The sequence below is a fragment of the Psammomys obesus genome, unplaced genomic scaffold, assembly GCF_907164565.1.
Source record: "Psammomys obesus unplaced genomic scaffold, mPsaObe1.curated_primary_1811, whole genome shotgun sequence".
NCBI classification, from domain to species: domain Eukaryota; kingdom Metazoa; phylum Chordata; class Mammalia; order Rodentia; family Muridae; genus Psammomys; species Psammomys obesus.
In genome coordinates, this window is record NW_026585643.1 from 2,632,830 (window position 1) to 2,657,493 (window position 24,664).

Here is a 24,664-nt window from a genome sequence, read left to right on the forward strand (position 1 = left end):
GGCTTTTAGGCAAGCCTTTGGGGAGTTTTCTTGATTTGTGATTGATATGGAAGGACCCCGATAGCCAGGGATGTATGATCCAAGTATACGCCCTGATATCCTAAACCCAATATCCACAAGGCTTCAGAATATGCTAATTATTTAATCTGATAATATCTTTCTTAAAGATTTAACCCAATTGTGATTCTATATAGGACAATGATGAGATTCCTTTTGCTAATGTCCCAAGTATTTCGGAACTTATTGCCAAAGAAGATGTAGACCTTCTGCCATACATGAGTTGGCAGGAAAAGCAGCCAGAGGCCTTCACAAGGCAGGTAAGTGCTATCACCAAATTCAGCCCCCCACTGCCTAACATGGGGGTGTTCCGAGAACATCAGTGAAGATTTCACGGCTCTGTGGACATCCTAGAGTGAACTCACACAAGCCCAGTGGTCCATGGCAGTTACTGAATGAGTAGACTTCATGAACTCAAGAGATACAGTAACCACAAGACATACGAAGCCACTGCTGGAGCACGGCAAACTGTTGGCAGTAGCCTTGTTTGAATTAAATGAATAGAATAGAACCAATACTTTTTTTGGTAGGGTCTCTCTGTATGGCCCTGACTGTGCTAGAACTCACTAGAGTTCTCACTAGTAGGCCATGGTGGCTTCGAACTTGCAGAGATAAGCCTGCCTCTGCCTCTGCCTCTGCCTCTCAAGTGCTAGGATTAAAGGCGAGAGCCACCACTCCCAGCCACGGAAAGACTAAGCTCTTAACAGAGGGTTTATAGAAGAGTTGGGAGCTCAGTGTGACACACAGAGTTCATCTTGGGATACATTAGATTCTGCCTCAAAGGGAAAAAAAGGTAAATAACAAAGAAGCCTGTTGATGTAGCTCAGTGGTAAAGCCCACAGTGGATGAAGCCCTGGTTCCTACTCCAGCATGGTTAATTAATACAAGAGTGACATGAGGCTGGCAAGATGGCTCAGCAGGTTAGGGCTCCTGCCATCAAACCCAGGACCTGAGGTAGAGCCCCAGACCCACGTGGTGGAAGGAGAGAACCAGCTTTCTCAGTCTGTCCTCTGGCTTCCACACACACAAAATAAGCAAGCATAATAAAAAGAACTCAGCAGTTCAGAGCACTTGCTGTTCCTCTTGCAGAGGACCCGGGTTTGATTCCCAGCATGTACATGGTGCCCCACAACTATCTATAACCCCAGCTCTAGGGGCCCCGACTCCTGCCCCCCAAGAGCCCCACGCGTACCTGTGGTACACATACATGCATGCAAGCCAAACATTCATACACATAAAACAACAAAGTAAAACTAAATCTTTAAAAGCAATTACAGCATAACAAATACATAAAACAGTACAGCCAGGGGCTGGGGAGATGGCTCAGAGGGTAAGAGCAAGGGCTGCTCTTCCAGAAGACCCGGTTTTGATGTAAGCTGCATCTACATGGCAGCTTACAACTGTCAGTTATCCCAGTTCCAGGGGAGCTGATGCCCTCTTCTGGCCTCTGGAGGTACTGCGAGCACAGGGTACATACACATACGTGCAGGAAAAACAGCCATACACATAAGAAACCTTTAAAAAATAAAGTCTTAAAAAAAGAATTACATACTTACCCGTGTGTGCCATGCCATGCTTTTATACAGCTGGCAATGCGGTAGGTTGTACCCAGCAGCCCACAAACCTGTTAATATCTGGCGGTGGAGCATCACAGTGGTTACCTGTCAGTAGACAACAGGGACTTTTTGGCCCCACTTTAATCTATGGCAACACCATTGTTCATACAACGTGCCACACATAAAGTAAAACGTAGGGCTGTAGATTGATACTGTGCTTTATGTCGTCATGACAGTGAGGGGAACCCTTGGCCAAAATAACACCTCTCTTACCCATGTATGTAGAGAATGTCTCCTTGAGAATGTAAAATACTCATCACTTATGAAAATTCTGGTGTAACACCAAGACATCTGCCCTTTAGGAATTCACTGTAAAGTACAAAAGAGCATGGCTGACAAACTGTCCACAAATACACTCCCTGGAGGAGAAGCAGGAGGATTGCTCACATTAGCTTGTTAAGTTCATAGTAAGTTCTAGGCCAGCCAGGGCTGCACGGTAAGACCTTGTCTCAAAACAGAAATAAAAACAAAACCAGAAAGGGGAGATAGAAAGGCCTAGAGGGAACAGGAGCTCCATAAGGAGAGCAACAGAACCAAAAAATCTGAGCACAGGGGCCTTTTCTGAGACTGATACTCCAAACAAGGACCATGCATGGAGATAACCTAGAACCCCTGCACAGACGTAGCCCATGGCAGCTCAGTGTCCAAGAGGGTTTCCAATAATAGGAATAAGGACTGTCTCTAACATGAACTGCTTGGCCTGCTGTTTGATCACCTCCCCTTAAGGGGGGAGCAGCCTTACCAGTCTACAGAGGAAGACAATGCAGCCAGTCCTGATGAGACCTGATAGACTAGGATCAGATGGAAGGAGAGGAGGACCTCCCCTATCAGTGGACTAGGAAAGGGGCATAGGAGAAGAGGGAGAGAGGGTGGGATTGGGAGTGGCTGGGGGAGGGGGCTATAGCTGGGATACAAAGTGAATAAACTATAATTAATAAAAATAAAATTAAAAATTGAAAAAAAACTTGTAGCTAATTCTCAAGGAGTGAGCAGTGGCAGGAGGGTCCCTGTTTCAGAGCCCAGAGTGTAGCCTGGCTTACACCCCAGGTTCAAGCCACTCTGAGCTATGTAGATAGACACTTCAAAAAAATTTTTTTCTAAGTTAGATAATTGAACATCAGTAAAATACAGTGATTAAGACCACAGGCTCTGCCAATCGCCAGCACTCGGGAGGCAGAGGCAGGTGGATCTCTGAGTTTGAGGCCAGGCTGGTCCACAAAGTGAGTTCAGAACACCCAGGGCTACTCAGAGAAACCCCGTCTCAACAAAGCAAAGAAGACCACACAGGTGGGGCAAATGGATAGACCTGACTCTCAGACCCTGCTGAGCCCTGTGGCCTGGAGCTTTTCCATGTGCTTTTCCACTGTGAAAAGGGCACAGTACAGATCGAGTTCTCCAACCCAGAATTTGAAAATGCTGCAAGCTGGGCATGGTGCCCACACCTTTAATCCCAGCATGCAGGAGACAGACACAGGTAGAGCTTTGTGAGTTCAAGACCAGCCTGGTCTACAAAGTAAGCTCTAGAACAGCCAGGGCTATGTAGAAAGACACCGTAGAAAGAGAGGCAGAGGCAGAGAGAGCTCCCAAATCTATGAAGCCCCTATGTGACTTCACAAATGGAAAATCCCACAACAGGTGCAGTCACAGTAAAGAAACACTAAGCATGTCATAGTATTTCCTTCACGGTACAAGCATAAAGATGTCTGTAGAACAGAAGTGATTCTCAAAACCTGCACCCAAAACCTGAGATGGCTTGTGGTGTATATTGCAATATTCTAAAAATCAGGGGGAAAAGCCTCAAATATGAAGCATTTCATTAAAAGTATGCTCAGGCAATCCTAGGGTTGAGAAGAGCGAAGGGCCTGGTCCCGTTGCACTTCCCAACTAGTCTGGCTGTGGCAGGTATTGCGTTAGCTGCCATTGCGAGCAAGAGTTTTTGAAATGGACTGTGTCAAGCCAGAAGCCTCAGGAATAGCACAGCCTGCTCAGCCTCTGCCTAGGTCACTGTGTCCACGTCTGTGCAGCAGTTAGGTGGGAGGCACCTCCCGTACAGGAAAGACTGCCTAAGGTGGAGTGTGCGTGAGAAGCAAGGAGAACACTGAGTTCCTGTGTTTACACTTGGCTCGTTTTTTTCTTGTTTTTGCTTTTATTTATTTTCTTTTTTATTTTATTATCTTTTTTACTTAGTTTCTTTTTTAAGATTTATTTTTTATTTATACAGCATTCTGCCTGCATGTGTGCTTGCAGGACAACAGGGGGCACCAGATCTCATTATAGATGCTTATGAGCCACCATGTGGTTGCTGGGAATTGAACTCGTGACCTTTGGAAACACTGCTTTTAACCTCTGAGCCATCTTTCCAGCGCCCCCCAACCCCCTTTTCCCAGTGCCTTGTGTATGCTAAGCAAGGGTTGTTCTCTTTCTCAAAACTGTGACGTGCGTTCATCTCTCAAGAGGACAGCTAGGTGGCATGGGGAGGGGAAAGGATGTATTAAAGGACACTTGCTCTGTTCTAAATATATTCATTTGCATACTTTTACACTTGTACCATAGGCAAAGACTGAAACTTTGAGACTAAAGCAAGATGAAGTCACTAATGGCAACAGATTGTCACAGGTATACCTTTAAACAGAACTATACATGATGACTTTTCAGAGAAAAAAAGAAAACATTTTTCCAGTTTGCCATTCATCATTATTTCTTTCTCTCTGTGTGTCTCTCTCTGTATGTGTGTGTGTACGCGTGCATGTGTTCCTGTGTTCCTGTGTGCATGTGCCAGGGCCTGTGTGTGGAGTCCAGAGAACAACTAGGGGTCTCTCCACCACATAGGTCCCAGGGATTGAGGTCAGGTTGTAATGTTTACCAGTGATGCCTTTACCCACTAAGCCATCTTACTGCCTTCCTCCCGCCCGTCCCCCCACCCCTATTTTATATATTTGAAAGACAGAATTTCACTGTGTGGCCTGGGCTGGCCTTAAACTCCTGGTCCCTTGGCTGCCATTTGTTGTGTAATTTTATTTGTTATCTTTGGTCATGCAGAGTTTTTTGTTTGTGATACTTGGGCCTTAGCCTTCTAAGCAGTTGGTACCTGTTACATGTTTTAGATTTACTCTATTTTTTAAAGATTTATTTATTTATTATATATACAATGTTCTGTCTGCATGTGTACCTGTGCACCAGAAGAGGGCACCAGATCTCATTATAGATGGTTGTGAGCCACCATGTGGGTGCTGGGAATTGAACTCAGGACCTTTGGAAGAGCAGACAGTGCTCTTAACCTCTGCTCCAGCCTGATTTATTCTATTTTTATTTCTGTATATATTCTCGTGTGTGTGTGTGTGTGTGTGTGTGTGTGTGTGTGTGTGTGTGTGCTTGTGTGTATGTGTGCATGCACACATGTATACAGGTGCCTATGGAGGCCGGAAGAGGGCGTTGGATCCTCTGGAGCTGGAATTAGAGGTGGCTGTGAAATGCCAGACCACACGGGTGCTGGGAACTGAATTTGGGGCCTGTGAAAGATAAGCAATTGCTTTTAATCCCATAGCCATCTTCTCCAGGCCCTCTGTCACCTTTTAATTTTTTTCATTTCTTGCTTTGTGTGTATGTGTGTTAGGATCCCTTCTATTTATTCTCTAACAGCTTCGTACATTTATACAATGAATCTTGATTGTATCCGCCCCAGCTCTCCCTCGCAGGTCCCGGCTTGTTTGGGTTGTCTCGCTTTGCTGTGCCTAGAAATATCTTTCCTCTTCACAGGTTAGGCTTTAAATTTCTCCCCTTCATTTGTTTTAGGAATTCTATTTTATTCTGGTTTTGCTGTGAGAGAAGCCTAAGCTTGTCTATAGACTGGCCCTTAAACACTGTGCTTCCTCCATAGAGTGGTTATTAATACTATGTTTACATTTAGATTTCACTGCAATTTATCCTGGTGTAAGATAAACGTGGGAACAAACAAACAAATAACTAGTGCCAGGTGGTGGTTTAATGCCTTTCAGCCTAGCACTTGAGAGGAGTTCCAGTCCTACTTGGCCTACATAGTGAGTTCCGGACCATCTAGGCTACACAGGGAGACCCTGTCTCATTCTGTTATGGACATAAACTACCTTGACAAATGCAGCTTAAGGGAGAAAGGGCTTGTTTTGTTTCACATTTCCAGAGAGCACACAGTCCAATATGGTAGGGAAGGCGTGGGGCATGGCTTAACAAATGGTTGCATTAGCAGTCTGGATTCTGAAAGAGAGGAGGAAATGGCTGTAAAACCCCAAGGCCCACCCCTAATGACATACCTCCCACATCAAGGCTTAATTTCCTAAAGGTTCCATGATTTCTCCCCAGTGCCACAGCTGGAAACCAAGAGTTCAAACACATGAGTCTGTGGGAGATATTGTACATTCAAACTATAACACTAGGGGTGCAGGCTCAGGCTAGGGGTGCAGGCTCATGCCTGTAATCCTGGCACTCAGGAGGCTAAGGCAGGAAGATCTCAGCAAACTCCAGATCCTGCCCATGCAGTTTTTTTTTTTTAGTTTGCTTTTTCAAGACAAGATTTCTCTGTGTGACAGAGTCCTGGCTGTCCTGGACTCACGTTGTAGACCAGGTTGGCTTCGAACTCACAGAGATCCACCTTTCTCTGCCTCCCAAGTACTGGGATTATAGGCTGAGAAACCATGCCTGGCCTTTGCCTATCCAGTTGTATGTCAGTTAAGAGCAAGACAATGTCTCATGGGCCAGCAAGATGGCTGGAAGGTGGAAGTGCTCACCTTGTTAGTCAGACCACATGAATTTGAGCCTCAGAACCCACCTTGGAAAGAGATAATCAACTCCCTAATGTCCTTTGGCTTCCACACATGCGCTGTCACACTCAAACACCCACAAGCATATTCACATGCACATTAATTACAAAGAAAACAGGCCTTGTCGAAAACAAAGAGGCTTGGGTTGCAGTTTGTCAGGAGCAGGCTTCCCTAGCCTGTGAGTCCGATCACAAGTGTTCCACTCCCAGCGTCCTAAACAAAGTATGAGAAACAACCTCCCCTCACCTTCTCTTTCTCTTTGTTGTTTCTCTTTGAGTCTCACTGTAACCCAGGCTGCCCGGAAATCCAGGCCCAGGCTGGCCTCAAACCCAAGATCCCCCTGCCTCAGCCTCCCAAGTGCTGGTATTATAGGCTGGGTCTAGGCAAGGTGTTTCCAGGTTGACAAGAGCTGACAATAAGGACTCACATAGACGTGCAGTGTGAATAAGATAGTGTTATTTACACATTCTTTAGTTTTAATTATTTTTGTGTGCATTTGAGTGCAGGTGCCTGAAATAAAAATCCGACACCCTGCAGCTGGAGTTTCATTTAGCAGTTTTTACTTGCCCGAGGCAGATGGTGGGTCCTCTGGAAGGGAGCTTCAAGATAACTTGTATTTAAAGTAAAGCAATGGGTTAGGCATGGTGGGGCACGCCTGTAATCCCAGCACTCAGGAGGCAGAAGAAGGCGGATCCCTGTGAGTCTGAGGCCAGCCTGGTCTGTGTAGCAAGTTCCAGATTGGTCAGGGCTATAGAGTAAGATCCTGTCTCAAATAATAACAACATAAACAAACAAACCAAACAGGCACAGCAAGACTACGTCAAAATACACTTTGAGGGAATAGCAGGCCACATGAGCAAAGATGCTCTAGGGCCTCAATTATTTTGGGGGGCATCCTCCCAGAGAGAAAGGAATTCGGTTGCTAAGGGGCGTAGCTGAGGTGTTTTTATACTAATTGAGGGATTAGGTCCGATAATCATTTCCCTGCTGCACATGGCCCTTCTGATTTTAGTCAGAAACACGCACAAAGGCTAAGAGAGTAAAGAAGGGGTTCTCCCTGCAAGTTTGCTGTGAGGACACTGTCTGCCTTACTACCCACGCACCCCAAACCAGTTCAGGCCAGGTTAGCCTTTCTGGGCTCTTATCAGACACAGTAGGAATATTTGGCAGACAATGTCTAAGTTTGATTGTTGTTAGTGAAGGAGAAACTTTCTGTTATCCAGGAAGGGGTGTATGTGTAGACCAGGGCAGGTGGGGAGGGGTCCCGGATCTGGGCTGCACTGTTCAGAGAGGACTGTGTGGCACCTGCAGTGAAGGAACCAGTGCCAAGGCCATTATTACAAGAGGTGCGGGTATGAATGACCAAGTAAGACCCCAGAGCCTGTGTCCGTCATTCTGGTTCTCTTAAAACCATACAAAAACACTGCCTTTTAACACCAGCCTTTGTCTATTAGCTTATTATAAAACTTTTAGCCAATGGTGGCTACAGGTGGCTCACACCTGTAATCTTACCCTCAGAAGGCTGCAACAGGAGAGTTATCATGGGTTCAAGGCCAACCTGGGCTGCATGGGAAGACCCTGCCTCCAAAAGTAAAAATAGCTCAATACATTTCAGCCTCTCAGAGATAGGCCAGTGGTAAGACATTTGGTCAGAAATAAACAAATGGGAAACCAGATAAGCATTATTTTTATTATACTTTCTGCGTTTATTTGCATGCCGTTAGTGGGGGAGGGTGCCTGTGAGCATTACAGCTCGAGGTAAGGGTCTCCTGGCCGTCGGGAGCCAAAGATCACCACACAGTCACACTGCACAACAAATCGCGCACAAGAGATTTATTAGGAGGGAAAACCCAGGAGAGAGCTGCCTCTGCTAGGGTGAGAGACAGAGGGAACTGAGCAGAACACAGGGTTTATGTAGGGTTGGGGAGAGTGGCATCTTTCAGGGTGACCTGGAGTTGGAGGGATTATGTAGCCTGATCTTGGTGCAAGCTCAGGGATTTGTGGGGGTTTTTTTGTTTTGTTTTGTTTTTTGCTTTTTTGTAGGGTGGGGTTTGGCCATTCTCCCACCTTGGGGAGCCCAGCTGTTGGGCCTTTCGGTGGTGGGGGCTGGTCGTTGGAGCTCCTTGAGGGAGGCACTCTGGCCGTTTGATCGCATTTAAAGGTTTACAGGGTTTACAGAGGGAGTATCTGCCCACAGCAGGGAAAGCGTCCCTGCTGCTTGAGCTGGCAAGAAAGGCCTACAGTGTGGTGGGCTGGATGTGTGCTCTAAGGACACCTTCTATGTGTCTCTGAGGTTGAATCTGGGCTTGGCTGAAAGCGTCTTTGTGCCAATCAGCACCCCACACATTGCATATTTATTTTTATTTTTCCTGTAGTGTTCATGAAGGAACTCAGAATCTGGATTGCTTACTCAAGGAAAACACTCCACCACTGAGTATTATCTCCAGCCCTCTATTTTTGTTTTTGTTGTTTTTGTATTTGGTGGGGGAGGGGGTTGATACAGTTTCTCTGTAGCTCTGGCTGTCCTGGAACTGGCTCTGTAGACCAGGCTGGCCTTGAACTCAGAGATTCGCCTGCCTCTGTCCCCCAAGCGAGGGATTAAAGGTGTGCGCCACAATCACCAGCTTACATTTTTATTTTGAAACTGTTTCACTAAGTTGCCCAGTCTGGCCTTGAATTTAGGGTCTTCCTGCCTGGGGCCTCCTGAGTGAAATTAGCAGTGTGAATCATCACTCCCTACCTGGCTAAAATCCTCCTCTCTGGGCCTGTTTCCTTGCCAGGGCTAATGGGCCTTGTTCTGGGATGAGCAATCCGGGACCACCCAACCGTCCAGCCACTTGAAAGAATGTTCGCTAATTCATTTCTTCTGTTTTCTCTTCACACGCACAACTTTGCTTCCTGGGCAGTCCTCAATCTCCTTTGAAGGGAATGGAAAGCAATTACTGCTACGCTCCACTAAAGAATGTAAAAGAAAGGCTGTAAAGATGCATGCTCTAGCCGGTCCTGAAGATTTTGGAGGCATGACCTCAGTACCGAAGGCACGTGCCACCGCACAGTCTCTCTCCTTCGACCCACCTCTCAGTGTCCACCCGCAACTGAAAGATGCGGAACAGCCCCTGGATCTGAGCCAGATGGTGGCAATGAAAAGACCGGGATCTCGAAGGCTGCTCAAGGCACCCCTTCATGGAAATGAGTCTCCTTCCATGGTTTTTCCCGCTTCCGCAGTCACAGCTGGGTTTTCTTTCCCTTCTCCCCGCAGCTACAGTTCTGCTTTCCTGCCTCCTCTCTCCAGCATCCCTACCTCTCTTCCTCCTCTCTTTGGTAGCACCCTTCTTCCCCCTCTCCCTGGTGGCACCCATCCTCCTCCCCCTCCTCCTCCCTTTGGTGGCACCCATCTTCCTCTTTCTCTTCCTCTCCTTGGTGGCACCCCTCCTCCTCCCCCTCCTCCTCTCCTTGGTAGTAGTCTTCCTCCCCCTGGTGATACCCATCCTCTTCCCCCTCCCCTTCCCCCTGGTGGCACTGCCCATCTTTCTCCTCCTCCTGTAGGATTCAGCCCACCTAAGTCAAATCTATTAAAGCTCCGCCAAAGCTGTAAGCTTGCCGTAGGTACTACTTTCTCCACTGGCTTCTCTAGTTCAAAGGATTTCGATCCAGATAAAGTTTCCCAAGACTCCAATATCATCTTTTCTCCCAAAACCCCTGAGCTGGATTCTCTTCACAAGTCACCTTTTCGCAGTCCTCCCAAGCCACCTTCTGTCAGTCCTCTTCTTACCGGGGATCATAGCTCTGATCCCTCTTCTCTTCAGTTTCAAAGTGCCGAAGTCCCTCCGAGCCCTAATTACAGGATTTCACATCTCAGAAGGGATTCGCTTGAATCTGCTTACGGATTAGCTGCTGGTGACAGCACTCTGTCATCAGACTTCATTCTAGAAGAGGTTTTGGCTGCCTCATTGGATAGAAGTTCTTTTGAAACAGAAACAGGTAAGCAGCAGGCTATGGGGCATGCAAGTTTTTAAGAAGGGTGGAGAAACCTTGTGTAACAAGTGACATTTCCTCAGAAGATGATGCGGAAGATGTCCTCTGTGATGAAAGCCGGGAGAGCCCTGTGTCGTGGACTTCACTCTTTGCTCTACAAACCGAGGTATTTGTTTCACAGTTTACAGCAGTGCCTCTCAAAGCCGTTTGTCAGAGAAGAACTGGTTGCCAGTCTGTAGTGCCTCAGGGCGTGTGTCAGTGTGGGAGAACGGACAGCTGAGCAAAACTCTCTGCATGGTGGTGGCTGGTATTCCTCTCATTGTTAGTGACTATCAATGTTCCTCAGTTGAAAATTAGCATCCTTAAAGAGGTCTCAGACTTATTTTCCAAGTTCTAGAACTGGAAATTGAAGTTGATAGAAATTTCCTATTGCCCAGTAAACGGAGGTGTGGTGAATAGTCTAAATCTCTTCCTATAGTCCAGAGGATACAGACAGTAGTTAATGTAAGTGCTGCAGCTCTAAAGGGAAAGATACCCTGGCAGTGAGGAGCCAACATAAAATCACACTGCACAACAAACCTCACATAAGAGATTTATGAGGAGGGAAAGCCCCGGCTGCCTCTGCTAGGCTGAGAGCCTGCAGAGACCTGAGCTGGAGGCAGGCCTATATAGGATTTTGTTTTGGGGTGGGGGGTAGGATTTTTTTTCCTTACAGGGCAGGGCCTGGCCACACTGGGAATGACCTTTAGAGACCGTAAGGGCTCTGGCCGCTTTCCTGCCTTGAGGGTTTACACAGTTTACAAAGGGAGTCCACAGTAAGGAAGGCTTTCCCTGCCGCCTGAGCTGGCCTGTGGTAGTGTGGAGTAGTTGGAGGGCACGGTACCCATCTTGTAAGCTGGCCAACACCCTGCAAATCTAGCGTCTGCGCTGGCGCAGAGATCCAGCCTTCCGTGTGTAACTGGGCTGGCGGGAAGTCATTTACAAAGTGACTTAATCCAGCAGCGCCACTTTGTGTCTGGCAAAGCAGACCGTGCTTCAGCTGCCTTGCCCACACGACGGGGGTGAGAATGGGAATCGACACATGCGGTGGGGCACTCTTGAAAAGCATTTATTTGGGGTTGAGGAGTTCGCTCAGTGCTAGAGCATTTGCTAGCAAGCGCAAGGCCCTGGGTTCAGTCCTCAGCTCTGAAAAAAAAAAGCGCATTTGTTTATATTTATAAAATAACATCTTTAAAAATATAAGGTGGAAGGCTGGCAAGGTGGCTCAGTGGGCAAAGCGCTTACCAAGCAAGCCCCATGGCCTGAGCTTGATCTCTGAAACCCACATGAAAGTGTTTTTATGTGTGTGTGTCTTCCCTGCGTGAGCTTACGTGTCCCGTGTGCATGCAGCGGCCTGCAGAGGGCTCGAGGCACTGGGTCCCCTGAAACCGTATTTCCAGGTTGTTGTGAACCTGATGTGAGTGCTGGGAACTGAACCCGGGTCCTCTGTGAGAACGTTCAATGCTCTTAACCACTGGAGCCATCTCTCCAGGTTTAATTTTTTCAAAGCAGCTCTTGCAATATAGCCCAGGCTAACTTGGAATGTCCCATGTGGGCCCATTTGGCCTAGAAGTTGAAAGTCACCTGCCTCTGCCTGACAGGCCCCTGGGATTATTAGCGTCTTAATTTTTTATTTATTTTTATTTTTTAAATAGGATCTCATTGTGTATCCCACGTTGGCCTAAGACCCCCTGTGTAGCACAGCTAGGCTCAGACTTGCAGCAGCCATTTTGCTTCACCGTCCCAAGTACACGCAGCCTTGCATGATGTATTGTTTTTGTTTTAGGTACTAATATTGAATATGGGGAACTGTATACCTAGGCAAGTGTTCTGCCCCCGAGCTAGAATCCTAATCTTTTCTCGTTTCCTTTTGTGTGTGTGTTGTGTGTGTGTGTGGACCTGAGTTTGAGTGTGCAAGGATCCATGCAGATGTGAGTATATCTGTGTACATGCGCACGTGGAGGTCAGAGGTTGATGATGAGTGTCTTCCTCAATTGCTTTCCACTTTTTTATTTTTGAATTTTTATTTATAGCCAGGCATAGTGGTGCACTCAGGGAGGAGCAGAAAGGGGTAAACAGGAGCAGCCATGTTCTTTCTCCTCTCCACACTCTGTGGGCAATGGCATTTATTCTCTCTGCAGAGTCCTCAGATTTAAACTGTCTGCAGCTGGCAAAGAGCTCCTCTCAGAGCTGTCACCAAGCAAATAGTCTGCTGCTGGGGACCATCTGAATCAGCCCCACATCCCACACCTGGGACCAAAGCAAAACATGTTTACATCCACAACAGGCAGGTGGAGCTCTGGGGGAGCCAAGCCACCCAGGGCTCTGTAGAGAGTCTCCAAAAGCCATCAAAAGGGGAACAGCAACACACCCACCAAAACTTTGACCCAAGATTTACCCACAAGATGTGCAGGGATAGATAGAGAAGAGATTGAGGGAATGTTTAACTCACCAATGCCTGACCCAACCCGAAACAACCCCATGGGAGAAAGAAACCCCTGACACTCTTAAGGACACTCTGCTATGCTTGTAGATGGGAGCCTAGCATAGCTGTCCTCCGAGAGGCACCAGCCAGCAGCGGGTTGAAACAGATGCTGAGACTCACAGCCAAACATTGGACAAAGAGTCTTATGGAAAAGTGGTGGGAAGGATAAAGGATCTGGAAGTGACAGGAGCTTCACAAGAAGACCAACAGACCCAACTAACCAGGGTCCAGAGGGCCTTGTGGAGACTGAAGCACCCACCAAGGACCATGCATAGACTGAACCTAAGCCTCCTACACAGATGTAGCCGAGGGGCAGCTCAGGCTTCATATAGGTTTCCGGGTAGTGATGGGGCTGTCTCTGACATGGACTCAGTTGCCCTCTTTTTGATCACTTCCCCCTGGTGGAGCTGCCTCACTGGGCCACAGGGGAAGAGGATGAGCTCAGTCATGATTCAATTTGATGAGCTGGGGAGGGTGGGTTGGGGCCCCCTTTTTCTGAGGAATAGGGGAAGAGGGGGGAGAGGAGGGAGGGGGCTATGAACACGATGTAAATTAATTAAATATATATATATACACAAAGAAAGGGTGGAAAAGAAAGTCATTTGTTTGATGGGATGGGGGAAGGATTTATTTTTATATCTGTGTATGATGTGTGTCGGGGTGTGCCCATGGAGTCCAGAAGAGTGCGTTTGATAGGGGTACAGGTACTTGTGAACAGCCCGGAACTGAAGTCAGGGCCTCCAGAAGAGCAGGAAGTTCTCTCTCCCAGTGAGCCATCAGCCACCTCCTCCCCCCCCCAACCCGGGACTTGTTCTTTTGGTTTTTGTTTTGTTGAGACAGGGTCTCATATTAGGAGAGCAGCTTTAAGAGCATCTTCAGTAGACCAGTTTAAGGAGCCGGTGAGCTGCTCCGTGGATAAAAGTGCTTGCCACAGGAGTCTAACAACCTGAATCCAATCCCTGGAGCCCATAGTGGAAAGAGAACTGATGTCTGAAAGGTCTCCTCTGCCCTCTACACTGTATGCATGTTCACTGCATATTCCCCCACACTGCATACATGTCTCTCTCTCTCTCTCTCTCTCTCTCTCTCTCTCTCTCTCACACACACACACACACACACACACACACATACACATCAATGAAAAAATTTTTTAATTATTGTATGTACTTGTTTGGGTTTGTTTGTTTGTTTGTTTGTTTGTTTATTTATTTATTTTGAGGCTGTTTCTTCCTGTAGCCCTGGCTGTCCTGGAACTAACTCTCTCAGGCTGGCCTCGTACTCACGGAGATCCGCCTGCCACTGCCTCCTCGTGCTGTTATTAAAGACGTGCACCACCACCCTGTTTTCTTTTATGTACGTGCCTGGTGCCTGAAGGTGACAGAAACTGAGCTGTAGATGACTGTGAGCTGCCATGCGGGAGCTGGGAATTGAACTCAGGGCCTCTGGAAAAGCAGCCAGTGCTCTTGACTGCTGAGCTCTCCAGCCCAGTTTGTACAGCTCTTGAGACAAGGTCTCTCACTGTATCTCTGACTGGCCTTGAACTCACAGGGATCCACCTGCTTCTGTACCACCACACCCAGCTGTAGTCAGTAAAACTTTTAAAAAATGTAAAAGGCCAGAGGGAAAGAGTTTCACAGGTAAAAGCTACAAGAGTTTTCGCACTGAACCAATCAATATTAAGGCGGAAAGGGAGAAGTGGACACATAAAGTTGAACTCTGACCTCAAATATGCTTTGTATCCTAGTTACCGTGATGAAGCACCTTGACTCAAAACAAGTTGGGGAGGAAAGGGTTTATTCAGCTTATACTTCCACATTGCTGTTGTCACTGCAGGAAGTTGGGACAGTAACTCCAACAGGGCAGGAACCTGGAGAAAGGAGGCTGATTCAAAGGCCACTGTGGGGTGCTGCTGCTTACTGGCTTGCTCTCCATGGCTTGCTCAGCCTGCTTTCTACCATACCATACCAGCCCAGGGATGGTGGTCCCCGCAATGGGCTGGGCCCTTCCCCGTGAATACAGCCGTGCCTACAGCTGGATCTGTGGAGGCAGTTTCTCAGTTGAGCTTCCCTCCTCTCGGGTAACTCTAGCTTGTGTCAAGTTGACATAAACTAGCCAGCACATGGTGGCACACATGTGTCTTCCCCCGCATCACACACACGCACACACTTCTATGTTTATAAAGAAGCTGTCCATTTCAAACTAAATAAGAATATACATTTTTTCCTCCTTTGTAAATGGTATATTTTAAATACTGAAAAAGGAATCATGCTAGGGAAATATTGTATGGGATAGGACCTATGATTAACAATATAATTTTTTCTTAATTTGACAGGATGGTTTTTGGAAACTGACACCAGAACTAGGACTTATACTAAAACTTAATGTAAATGTTCTACACAATTTTCTTGAGGAAAAGGGCATTCGATCTCTAGGTAAGTCACTGTTTTTCAATTAATTTGAGTCACATATTCCATCATTTTTCCAGTCATTTCTAGGCAAACTCGCCATTGTAATAAATTATATTGTTTTTTAAAAAGATTTATTTATTATGTACACAATGTTTTGCCTGCATGTACGCCTGCACACCAGAAGAGGGCACCAGATCTCATAATAGGTGGTTGTGAGCCACCATATGGTTGCTGAGAATTCAACTCAGGACCTTTGGAAGGACAGCTAGTACTCTTAACCTTTGAACAATTTCTCTAGCCCCAATAAATTATATTGTTAATTAGTGCATTCATTTAATAGTTTTGGAAGCTACATGTGAATAAAATTAGATTTTTTTTTACAGGGTCTCACTATGTAGCCCTGGCTAGCCTTCAGTCTTTCTACTCTCTCTGTAGCCCAGGCTGGCTTTGAACTCACAGAGATCTGCCTGCCTCTGCCTCCCAGGTGCTGGGATCACAGGCGCCAAAGGCATGTCCCACCACATCAGCCACCACAATTAGGTTTATTAACAATCAAAGGAAACTCATAGCTGACCTATGAGGACAGTATTATTTAGGCAATTTTATTAGTCTACACAGCACCACCAACAGCAGCATAACAGCCCAAATCTGAGAAGAGTGACATACACCTGAAATCCTGCATTCGGTAGGCTAGGACAGGTGAACCACGAGTCTGAGGCAAGTCTGGGCTACGGAGCCAGATCCTGCCAGTAATAATATCCAGAAGCTCAATTTAACATGCTCAGTAAGTACTTTCTTGGCCACAGCATATGTACCTAATGGCCAACAAGGGCATTCTGCTCCACATAGTAATTACCTTGAGACCTTGGCATTTTTTGCAATGTAACTCTTCCATGCTTTGTCTCACTCCCTCAAGAAACAACAGGGGCTGAAGGGATGGTTCTGGGTTAGGAGCACGAGGTAGTCTTGCTGAGGACACCGGTTCAGTTCCCAGCACCCATGTCCCCATGTTGAGTGGCTGGCAAGCACCCGTAACTCCAGTTCTTTTTTTTTTTTTTTTTTTTTTTTCTGAGATAGGGTTTCTCTGTAGCCTTGGCTGTCCTGGACTTACTTTGTAGATCAGGCTGGCCTCAAACTTGCAGCAATCTACCTGCTTCTGGTGCTGGGATTACAGGCAAGCGCCACCGTGCCCAGCTCCAGTTCTTTATCTTAGTTTTAGTCATGTTTTGAGATAAGGTTTCTCTGTGTAGTCCTAGTTACCCTGGAACTCACTCTATAGACCAGGATAGCCTCAAACTAACAGAGATCCTCCTGAGTACTAGGATTAAATGTGTGTGCCACCACTCCTGGCTTTAAGTCCAGTTCTAAGGGACCCAACAACCTCTTCTGGCCTATGAGGCCTATACTCAACATGCACAAACCCATGTGGGGTGTGTGTGGTGTGTGTGTGTGTGTGTGTGTGTGTGTGTTCATGATTTAAATAAACAAACATTTTTAAAAGGAAGAAAACAAAAACAAATATCCCTGAGGATCAGTGCAGGCCAAACCCTCATATACTATTGGTGAGTCACTGTGGAAATCAATATGATAATTCCTCAAAAAAACTAAAAATAGAATTAGTATATAATTCAGCTATACCACTTCTGGGCATATGTCTGAGGGATGCTAAGTTGGGATATTACAGAGATCCTTTCCTGTCCATGTTTATTGTGGCACAGTTCATAATATCCAAGATATGAAACTAATCTAGATGACCATCAACATAGGAATAGAGAAAATTCAGTCGGACATTAAAGCGCATGCCTTTAATCCCAGTGCATGGGAGGCAGAGGCAGGTAAATCTCTGAGTTGAGGCCAGCCTGGTCTACAGAGGAGTTCCAGGATAGCATGATGGCTCATGCCTGTATCCCAGCAGTTGGGGAAATCAAGGCAGGAAGATTGCCATGAGTTTGAGAAAGCCTGAGCTACAGAGCAAGACCCTATTAGCGGGTGAAGAGTCGGCCGGCAGTTAAAAACACTTGCTGCCCTTGCAGAGGATCTGAGGTTTTTTACCAGCACCCACAGAGCATCTCACAACTGTATGTAATCTAGTCCCAGGGGACTCAATGACCTCTACTGGCCTCCAAAACACTTCACACATGTAATACACATATACACTTGCACACACTCAAACTTGCAAAACACTCATACACACACAAACAAAATAAGCAAATCTTTAAAAACAAAAAAAGACAGCTACAAAGTATCGTTGATGTGGAGGTTCAATATGCTATGCCGTCTGCCAACCCTGGTTACAGCCACCAAGACTGCACAACGAGAGTAGTTCTCCTCAGTTTTCCTTTTTTATTGTTTTTGTTTTGTTTTCCTCACTGGTTCTTGCAGCTGCCCAGCAAACCCAGCACAGTAATGTGTTGAGTTTCACAGACAAATCCTCGCTCCAGGGATGTGTCTGCCTCTTTGACATGAGGTAACCCAAGTACATCCTCTACACAAGCCACTTTTGTTCTAGGCTGGAAATACTCTGCTCTTTCTGACCCAGGCTGGGAAAACCCAACTGGTCTTGCCTCCTGGTCATTAAATCCTAATGAATTTCGGTCTCTCCAGTCTTGGATCTGTCTGCCTGTCTTTGGTTTCATGGTATCTTGAGGCCAGTCTTCATACTCTAGACTGCAATGTTGTGGATTAACTGAGTTACGTGTGCATGCATGTGTGTGTGCGGTGTATATTAAAGCAGACTTGGGGTTTTATCAAAGACTGTAAATATTCCTTTTCAAGACAGTCTCATTAGATGGCCCAGGCTTAGTCAGATCTTCTGCTAAACCTCCTACACGCAGGAATGCAGATGTGCGCCACCACAGCTGACCAAATCTAGCTTTGTTTTCGTCTGCTTTGTTTCGGGTACTGGAGCTCAGGCCCTCATGTAGGGCAGCCGAGTGTTGCGCCACTACAGTTGTAGTCCCAGCCCCCAGTGAGCATCCTCTTTGTTTGTTTTCCAAGACAGGGTTTTTCTGTGTAGCCCTGGCTATCCTGGAACTCGCTCTATAAAAGAGGCTGCCCTTGAACTCACAGAGATCCGCCTGCCTCTGCCTCCCAAGTGCTGGGATTAAAGGCGTGCGCTACCACCACCCAGCAAAATGAGTATTCTGAGAATGACTTTCAAAAATAACATCCAGGCTAGCAAGATGGCTCGGGGGCTAAAGGTACTTGATGTTCAAGCCTGGCACCCTCCCTGGAGCTCGTGTAAAGATGGAAAGAGAGAACTGACTTTACAAAACTTGACTTCTCCCCTCCACATGCACAGGGCGGCATAATGTGCCCCTCCCCATAGAGTGTCCATATGCAATTAAAAAAAAAAGAGTGAACAGGGCTGGAGAGGTGAGTCACTGGTTAAGAGTACCGAGAGTACTTGCTGCTCTTGCAGAGAACCCGAGTCCAGTTCCCAGAATCAACACGGTGCTCACACACCCCTGCAGGTGACCCCTGCCAGTGTCTAGCACCTACCATCCAACCCTAGCTTCAAAATATCTTGGTTTGGATCTATCTGCTGCTGACAGCCAGAATGAGTCTGACACATTGACAGAGTCATGTTTATCTGTTGTGTGTTTAGGTTTCTTCCAAGACACTTACAGCAAGAACCGAGGAACTAAAGCTCCTTACACCCCGGGCCTCTCTGGTTATTGTAGACAGCAGGTGGTGGAGTGAGAGATTCTGAGGGGAGCTCAGTGTCCAAAGAGACATCAGAATAATGTGACAGGCACACCTGCTCTAATTGTTCACAGTTTCTATTGAAATTAAAGGCTAATTAAGGACCTTTACAATATCTGCAGTTGGTTTTGTTGGCCTGCACAATGTATTGTCTCATAATTGTAGAGTTTTATGATCTATTAACGTATTACATTTCAATTGTACTATAATTCTGTTGGTTGTGTGCTTGTTTTTGTTTTCAGACAGGGTCTGGCTTTGGAGCCCAGGCTGCTCTAGAATGCACTATGTTGCTCAAACTGGCCTCGAACTCATGCAATCCTCCCGCCTTAGCCTCCCAGGTGCTGGGATTATAGTCATGAGAAACCATACCTGGCTTAAAAGAAGTGCAATTCTTCAGTAGAACTTTAATACATGGGCAATCTGAGGCACAGAGGGTACTAATTAATTACTTTTTGTTGTTGTTGTTGTTGCTGTGCTTAAAATACCAGAAGCAACTCTAGGAAGAAGGTTTATTTTGGTTTGTGGCTCCAGAGTGTCAGGATGGTCAGGTGTTACGTTGGTAGGGATGGCACTGCAGCCGGTGTCCCGAGCAGGTCGAGGGCGGCTCACGTCATATCGTGCCAGGAAATAGAAGGAAGCTATAAACCCTCAAATCCCACCCCTAGTGAACACTCCTTCCCTGTCCTGAACCACCCGAACCTCCCAAACAGCGGCACCATGTGGGGGCCCAGCATTCAAATAGATGAAGGAACCCCGGGGGACAGTTCTCCAAACCACATAAAGGACATCTTTGTTCTTTTAGGTACAAAAGGAAAAGAACTTCTCCTAGACCTGATTGCCACTCTGCTGGTACTACAGTTTCTTCACACCAAGTTGGAACAAGAAGGAATGGTTGCCAAATCGCTGATAAAGATGGATGACGCCTTCATTTCCAGGTGCTTTAAAGTCCTAAGCAGAAACTTTTTAGAAATCTGGTTGGTTTTCCTCTTAGATTTTGTGGGTTTGGGCCCAGCACCCACAAGCTGGTTTAGAAGTTGCTATGTCAATGATTCCGACCCTATTTTTGCAGTAGTCCTCATGCTTCTGCCTCCCAAATGCTGGGGTTACAGGCTGTGCCACCATGTCTAGCTTGTACATGCTAATCTTGAGAGAGAATTTGTTCACAGGTTACAACTTGCCCAAAAGCTCTTTACGTAGGATGACTGACATGAGTTTTTACCTCCGACTCACTGGAGGGAGTCTCATTGCACATGCACATGAAGCTAGAGCACCGCCTTTTGAGCTCCTGGTTTGGCATTCCACACTAGAGTATGTTGCTCATCTCTGCTTTCAGAAGAGCCACAGTATGATTGTTGGCTTGTTCCAAAGACTACAAATGGGAGCCCCATGTCCTGTGTCTAAGTAGTTAAAGTAATGAAGCAAAGCTGAGACTGTACCACAGTGAGAGAGCATTTGCCTGGTGTGCACTGGGACCTGGACTCAGTTTTGCACTCCAGAGCCAAACACACACACACACAGTCACACATGCTGTAAACCAAAGCATTAACCAGGTCATGGAGGCTACATTCCTGTAATCCCACCACTGACGATGGAAAAATTAAGATGGAAATCTTAAAGGCCAGCCTAGGCTACACAGTAGGACTCTGTCCCAAAACAAACAACAAGGGGAGAAAACTATTACACTATTAAATAAAATCCATTAGAATATTCTGCCTGGCATAGTGATGCATGCCTTTAATTTCAGCACTCAGGAGGCAGAGGCAGGTAAATCCCTGAGTTCAAAGCCAGCCATGATTTCAAAGCAAATTTCTGACTATTGTCATATTCTTCTACACTACTTTATTTGGGTTCTTATATCTCCCTTCCTTCTCCACTCCAGTCCCTTCCAACACTCCAACAGCAGATTGGAGACAGGCGATTAGTGGGGGGAGGGGACGTTGATATTTTTAGACTACTTCCTGATAATTAGGGCCTTAAGTTCCTTGGGACAAGTCCAATGTTCATCTTGTCAGGATATCTCCAACTTCTTGTCTCTTTTCTCTTGACAAACCAGTAACAGCAGAACCACGAACCAGCAGAAGGAACAGTAGTGCGCCCTCTCTCTGCGCTCTGGTCTTTTTATATCTTCTCTAAAGTCCCCCAGAATTAAACTATCTTCTGCTGGCAGAATCACACCCCTGCCAGGGCATGCACGAGGCAAGTAGTCCACTGTGGACAATCTGAAGCAGCACACCTGGGATTAAAACAAAAGCATGTTTACATGTTTTATAAAGACACGAAAATTCTCAGTACACCTGACAGCCAGACCTACTTGATAGAGAGACTCTGACTGTCATAGGGTTTCTTCTGCTATGAAGAGACACCATGACTCTTGTACAGGAAACTATTTAACTGGGGCTTGCTTACAGTTTCAGAGGTTTAGTCCATTACCGCGGTGTGAAGCATGGCTGCATGCAGACAGACATGGTGTTGGAGAAGAGCTGAGAGCTCTCCATTCGGATTGGCAGGCAGAAGAGGAGACTGTGTGCCTCACTGGGCAGACCTTGCGCATAGGAGACCACAAAGCCCACCTCCATAGTGACACACTCCCTCCAGTAAAGCCACACCTACTCCAGTAAGAACACACCTTTGAATGGTGGCGGTCCCTATGGCCAAGAATTGACACAGGAGTCTAGGGGACCATTCCTATTCAGACTATCACACTGTCTCAACAAACAAAACAAAGAATATTTTTATTGTATTGACAGATACAATCCCATAACCAAGGGAGAAGCATATTCAAATTTAGCTTTGGTTGACTCCTGAGAAAAAGCTATACAATATCTTATAGATATGAACACAGCTCCTCACCACCACACCACACATGATGGCCCTTTCTCCAAAGGAAAAAATGGAAAAGACCTAAAATCTCTTAAGTTTGCCCCAATGGAACCCTTAGGTTTCTTTTGCATTCATTTTGTGTGTGTGTTTAGGAGTGTGTAACGTACCATGCATGTGGAAGTCGGAAGACAGCTTTGGGGGGTTGGTTTTCTCCCATACTGTGGGTCCTGGGCATTCAACTCAGGTCATTAGGCTTGTTCATAAGCCCCTTTACCTGCTGAGCCATCTCACTAGCTCCATGAAATTTGTTTGTTTGTTTTTGTTTTGTTTTTTTTTTCAAGACAGGGTCTCACTTTGTAGCTCTGGCTGTCTGGAATTCACTCTGTAGACCAGACTGACCTTAAACTCACATAGATCCACCTGTTTTTAAGGAGTAATTATCCCAAATTGGCCTTAAACTATGTAGCTGAGGATGACTTTGAACTTCTTGTTTCTACCAACTTATCCACACCCCAATATAACTTTTCTTAAGAGCTTCATTAATAGGTAGGTGAAATGGCTCAGTACTTGCTTTGTAAGCCTGATAACCTGAGTTCAATTCTATGTGGTAGAAGGACAAGAACTGATTCCCAAAAGTTGTCCATACTCAAGCCATGGCCATGTGTGCACTCTCATTTATATTGCATTGATCTCACTCTCTCTCACACACACGCGCACATACACACACACACCACCGGCCCTGTGGCCAGCAAGGCAAAATCTGAGGATTGAAGGGTAAGACCTGAGTAGGGCCTTTTGAGTAATGTAAACAAGACAAGAAGTAGTGGCTTCTGCCTTTATTTAATGCCAGCACTGGGGCAAGTGGATCTCTGAAATTTGAGACCAGCCTGATCTACAGAGTTCAGAGACAGCCAGGGTTACACAGAGAAACCGTTTTCAAAACAAAGCAATAGAGTCGTGCAAACAAAGCCCTTTTCGTTTTTATTATTAAAGCAAACAAAACATGAGGTAATGTTTACAATTGGCTTAAACATATACAAGTACACCAGGGAATGCACCTGGTGTTATGCCTTATCATCTTTGATCATGTAAGAAGAGCCAAGAATTTTCCTCCCTGGCCTTTTCCTTTTCCCAGAGAAAATGTGGCAACACCAGGGCATCTACTTCATGTCCTCTCAAGTACGGTCACTTGTCAGTTTATGCACCTCTTTGTAGAAGGCAACGGTCTTGGTTAGGGTTACTACTGCTGCTATAAAACACCAAGACCAAAGGTACTTGGGGAGGAAAGAATTTCTTTTGCTTATACCTCCAAATCACAGTTCATCATCAGAAGTCAGGGCAGGAATTTAAGCAGGGCAGGAACCTGAAGGCAGGAACTGACGCAGAGGCCATGGAAGGGTTCTGCCTTCTGGCTTGTTCCTCATAGCTTGCTCAATCTGCTCTCTTATAGACCCCAGGACCAACAGGCCAGGGATTAACCACCCACCATGGGCTGGGCCCTCCCCATCAATCATTCAATTTTAAAAAGGCCTACAAACTTGCCTACAACCTGATCTTTTTTATTATTTATCTTTATTTTATATGCATTGGTATTTGCCTACATGTATGCTGTGTGAAAGTATAAGATCTTGGAATTAGAGACGGTTGTGAGCTGCCAGGAACTGAACCTGGGTCCTCTGGAAGAACAGTCAATGTCTTAATCCCTGCACCATCTTGCTAGCCCCCACCTACAGCCTGATCTTATGGAGGCATCTTAATGGAGGTTCCCTTCTCTCAGATGACTTTAGCTTGTGTCAAAGTTGATGTGAAACTATTCAGCACAGCCACCTTATGGGAAAAACATTCTGCACTCTGCCCAGTCCATAGTTCACAGCTTTCTCACACAGGCCACACACACACACACACACATACATCAAATTACATTTTAAAACTTTGGCGTAAGGGCCAGGGATGTAGCTCTTTACAACTGACCCTCAGGTGTTCAAGTATCTAGACGTTGAAAACCCCCAGACAGTGAATGGACTTTGAAACGGGTCTCAGGGACAACACAACAGGAAACAAATAAAAAGAGGCAAGAAAAAGCTGCAGCTCCCCTGAGGGAGCAAGTGGGGACTGCGTACACAGTGGGAGCTGGGGCGTGAGGCAGGTAAGAAGTGTAGGCATGTACTGAGTGAGTTCAAAACCCCGTGACAGCTGAGGAGAACTTTATTCAGATTCCAAGAACTGCTTTTATTAAAATCCTCGTTTTTGACAGAATTGTTTCATCCAATACAGTGTTATAGATTTGGTACCACCTTGCCTTTTCACATAGTCTGAACCAATGGAAACCTTTTTTTTAATCTAGGAATATTCCATGGGCTTTTGAGAACATAAAGAAAGCAAGTGAATGGGCCAGAAGAACAGAAGGGCAATATCCGTCTATCTGCCAACGGCTTGAGCTGGGTAAAGACTGGGAGTCAGCCACAAAGCAACTACTGGGAATCCAGCCCCAAGCCAACACTTCTCTTCACAGAATTCTACACTACAATCAAGGCTGACTCCACTGAAATTGCTTTTTTTTTTTTTTTTAAACCTTTCTTAATTTCTTTTGGTGGTGGTGGTGTTCGGTTTTTTTCAAGACAGGGTTTCTCTGTGTAGCATGGCTGTCCTGGAACTCAGAGATCCACCTCCCAAGTGAATCAGAGGCGTGCATCAGCACCGCCCCACTGCCATTCTCATGTATCTATGTAGAAAATAATCAAATAGTAAAAGGTACCAACAAAGACA

General features: G+C 46.1%; 1 protein-coding gene across 4 annotated transcripts in view; it reads left to right on the top strand.

The window, feature by feature from the left end:
* Positions 1 to 24,664, top strand: part of Parp4 (poly(ADP-ribose) polymerase family member 4) — an 88,688-nt gene extending 64,024 nt beyond the window's left edge. For 2 of the 4 annotated variants that reach the window (XM_055616666.1, XM_055616675.1), the window contains 7 exons: positions 195 to 317; positions 4,227 to 4,289; positions 9,373 to 10,447; positions 10,525 to 10,607; positions 15,298 to 15,397; positions 19,881 to 20,013; positions 24,243 to 24,664. In XM_055616666.1, the coding sequence (XP_055472641.1) occupies positions 195 to 317; positions 4,227 to 4,289; positions 9,373 to 10,447; positions 10,525 to 10,607; positions 15,298 to 15,397; positions 19,881 to 20,013; positions 24,243 to 24,435 (1,770 nt within the window). In that variant the 3' untranslated portion in view covers positions 24,436 to 24,664. The remainder of the gene's footprint in view (positions 1 to 194; positions 318 to 4,226; positions 4,290 to 9,372; positions 10,448 to 10,524; positions 10,608 to 15,297; positions 15,398 to 19,880; positions 20,014 to 24,242) is intronic. The other 2 variants (XM_055616649.1, XM_055616657.1) reach the window with 2 other exon arrangements.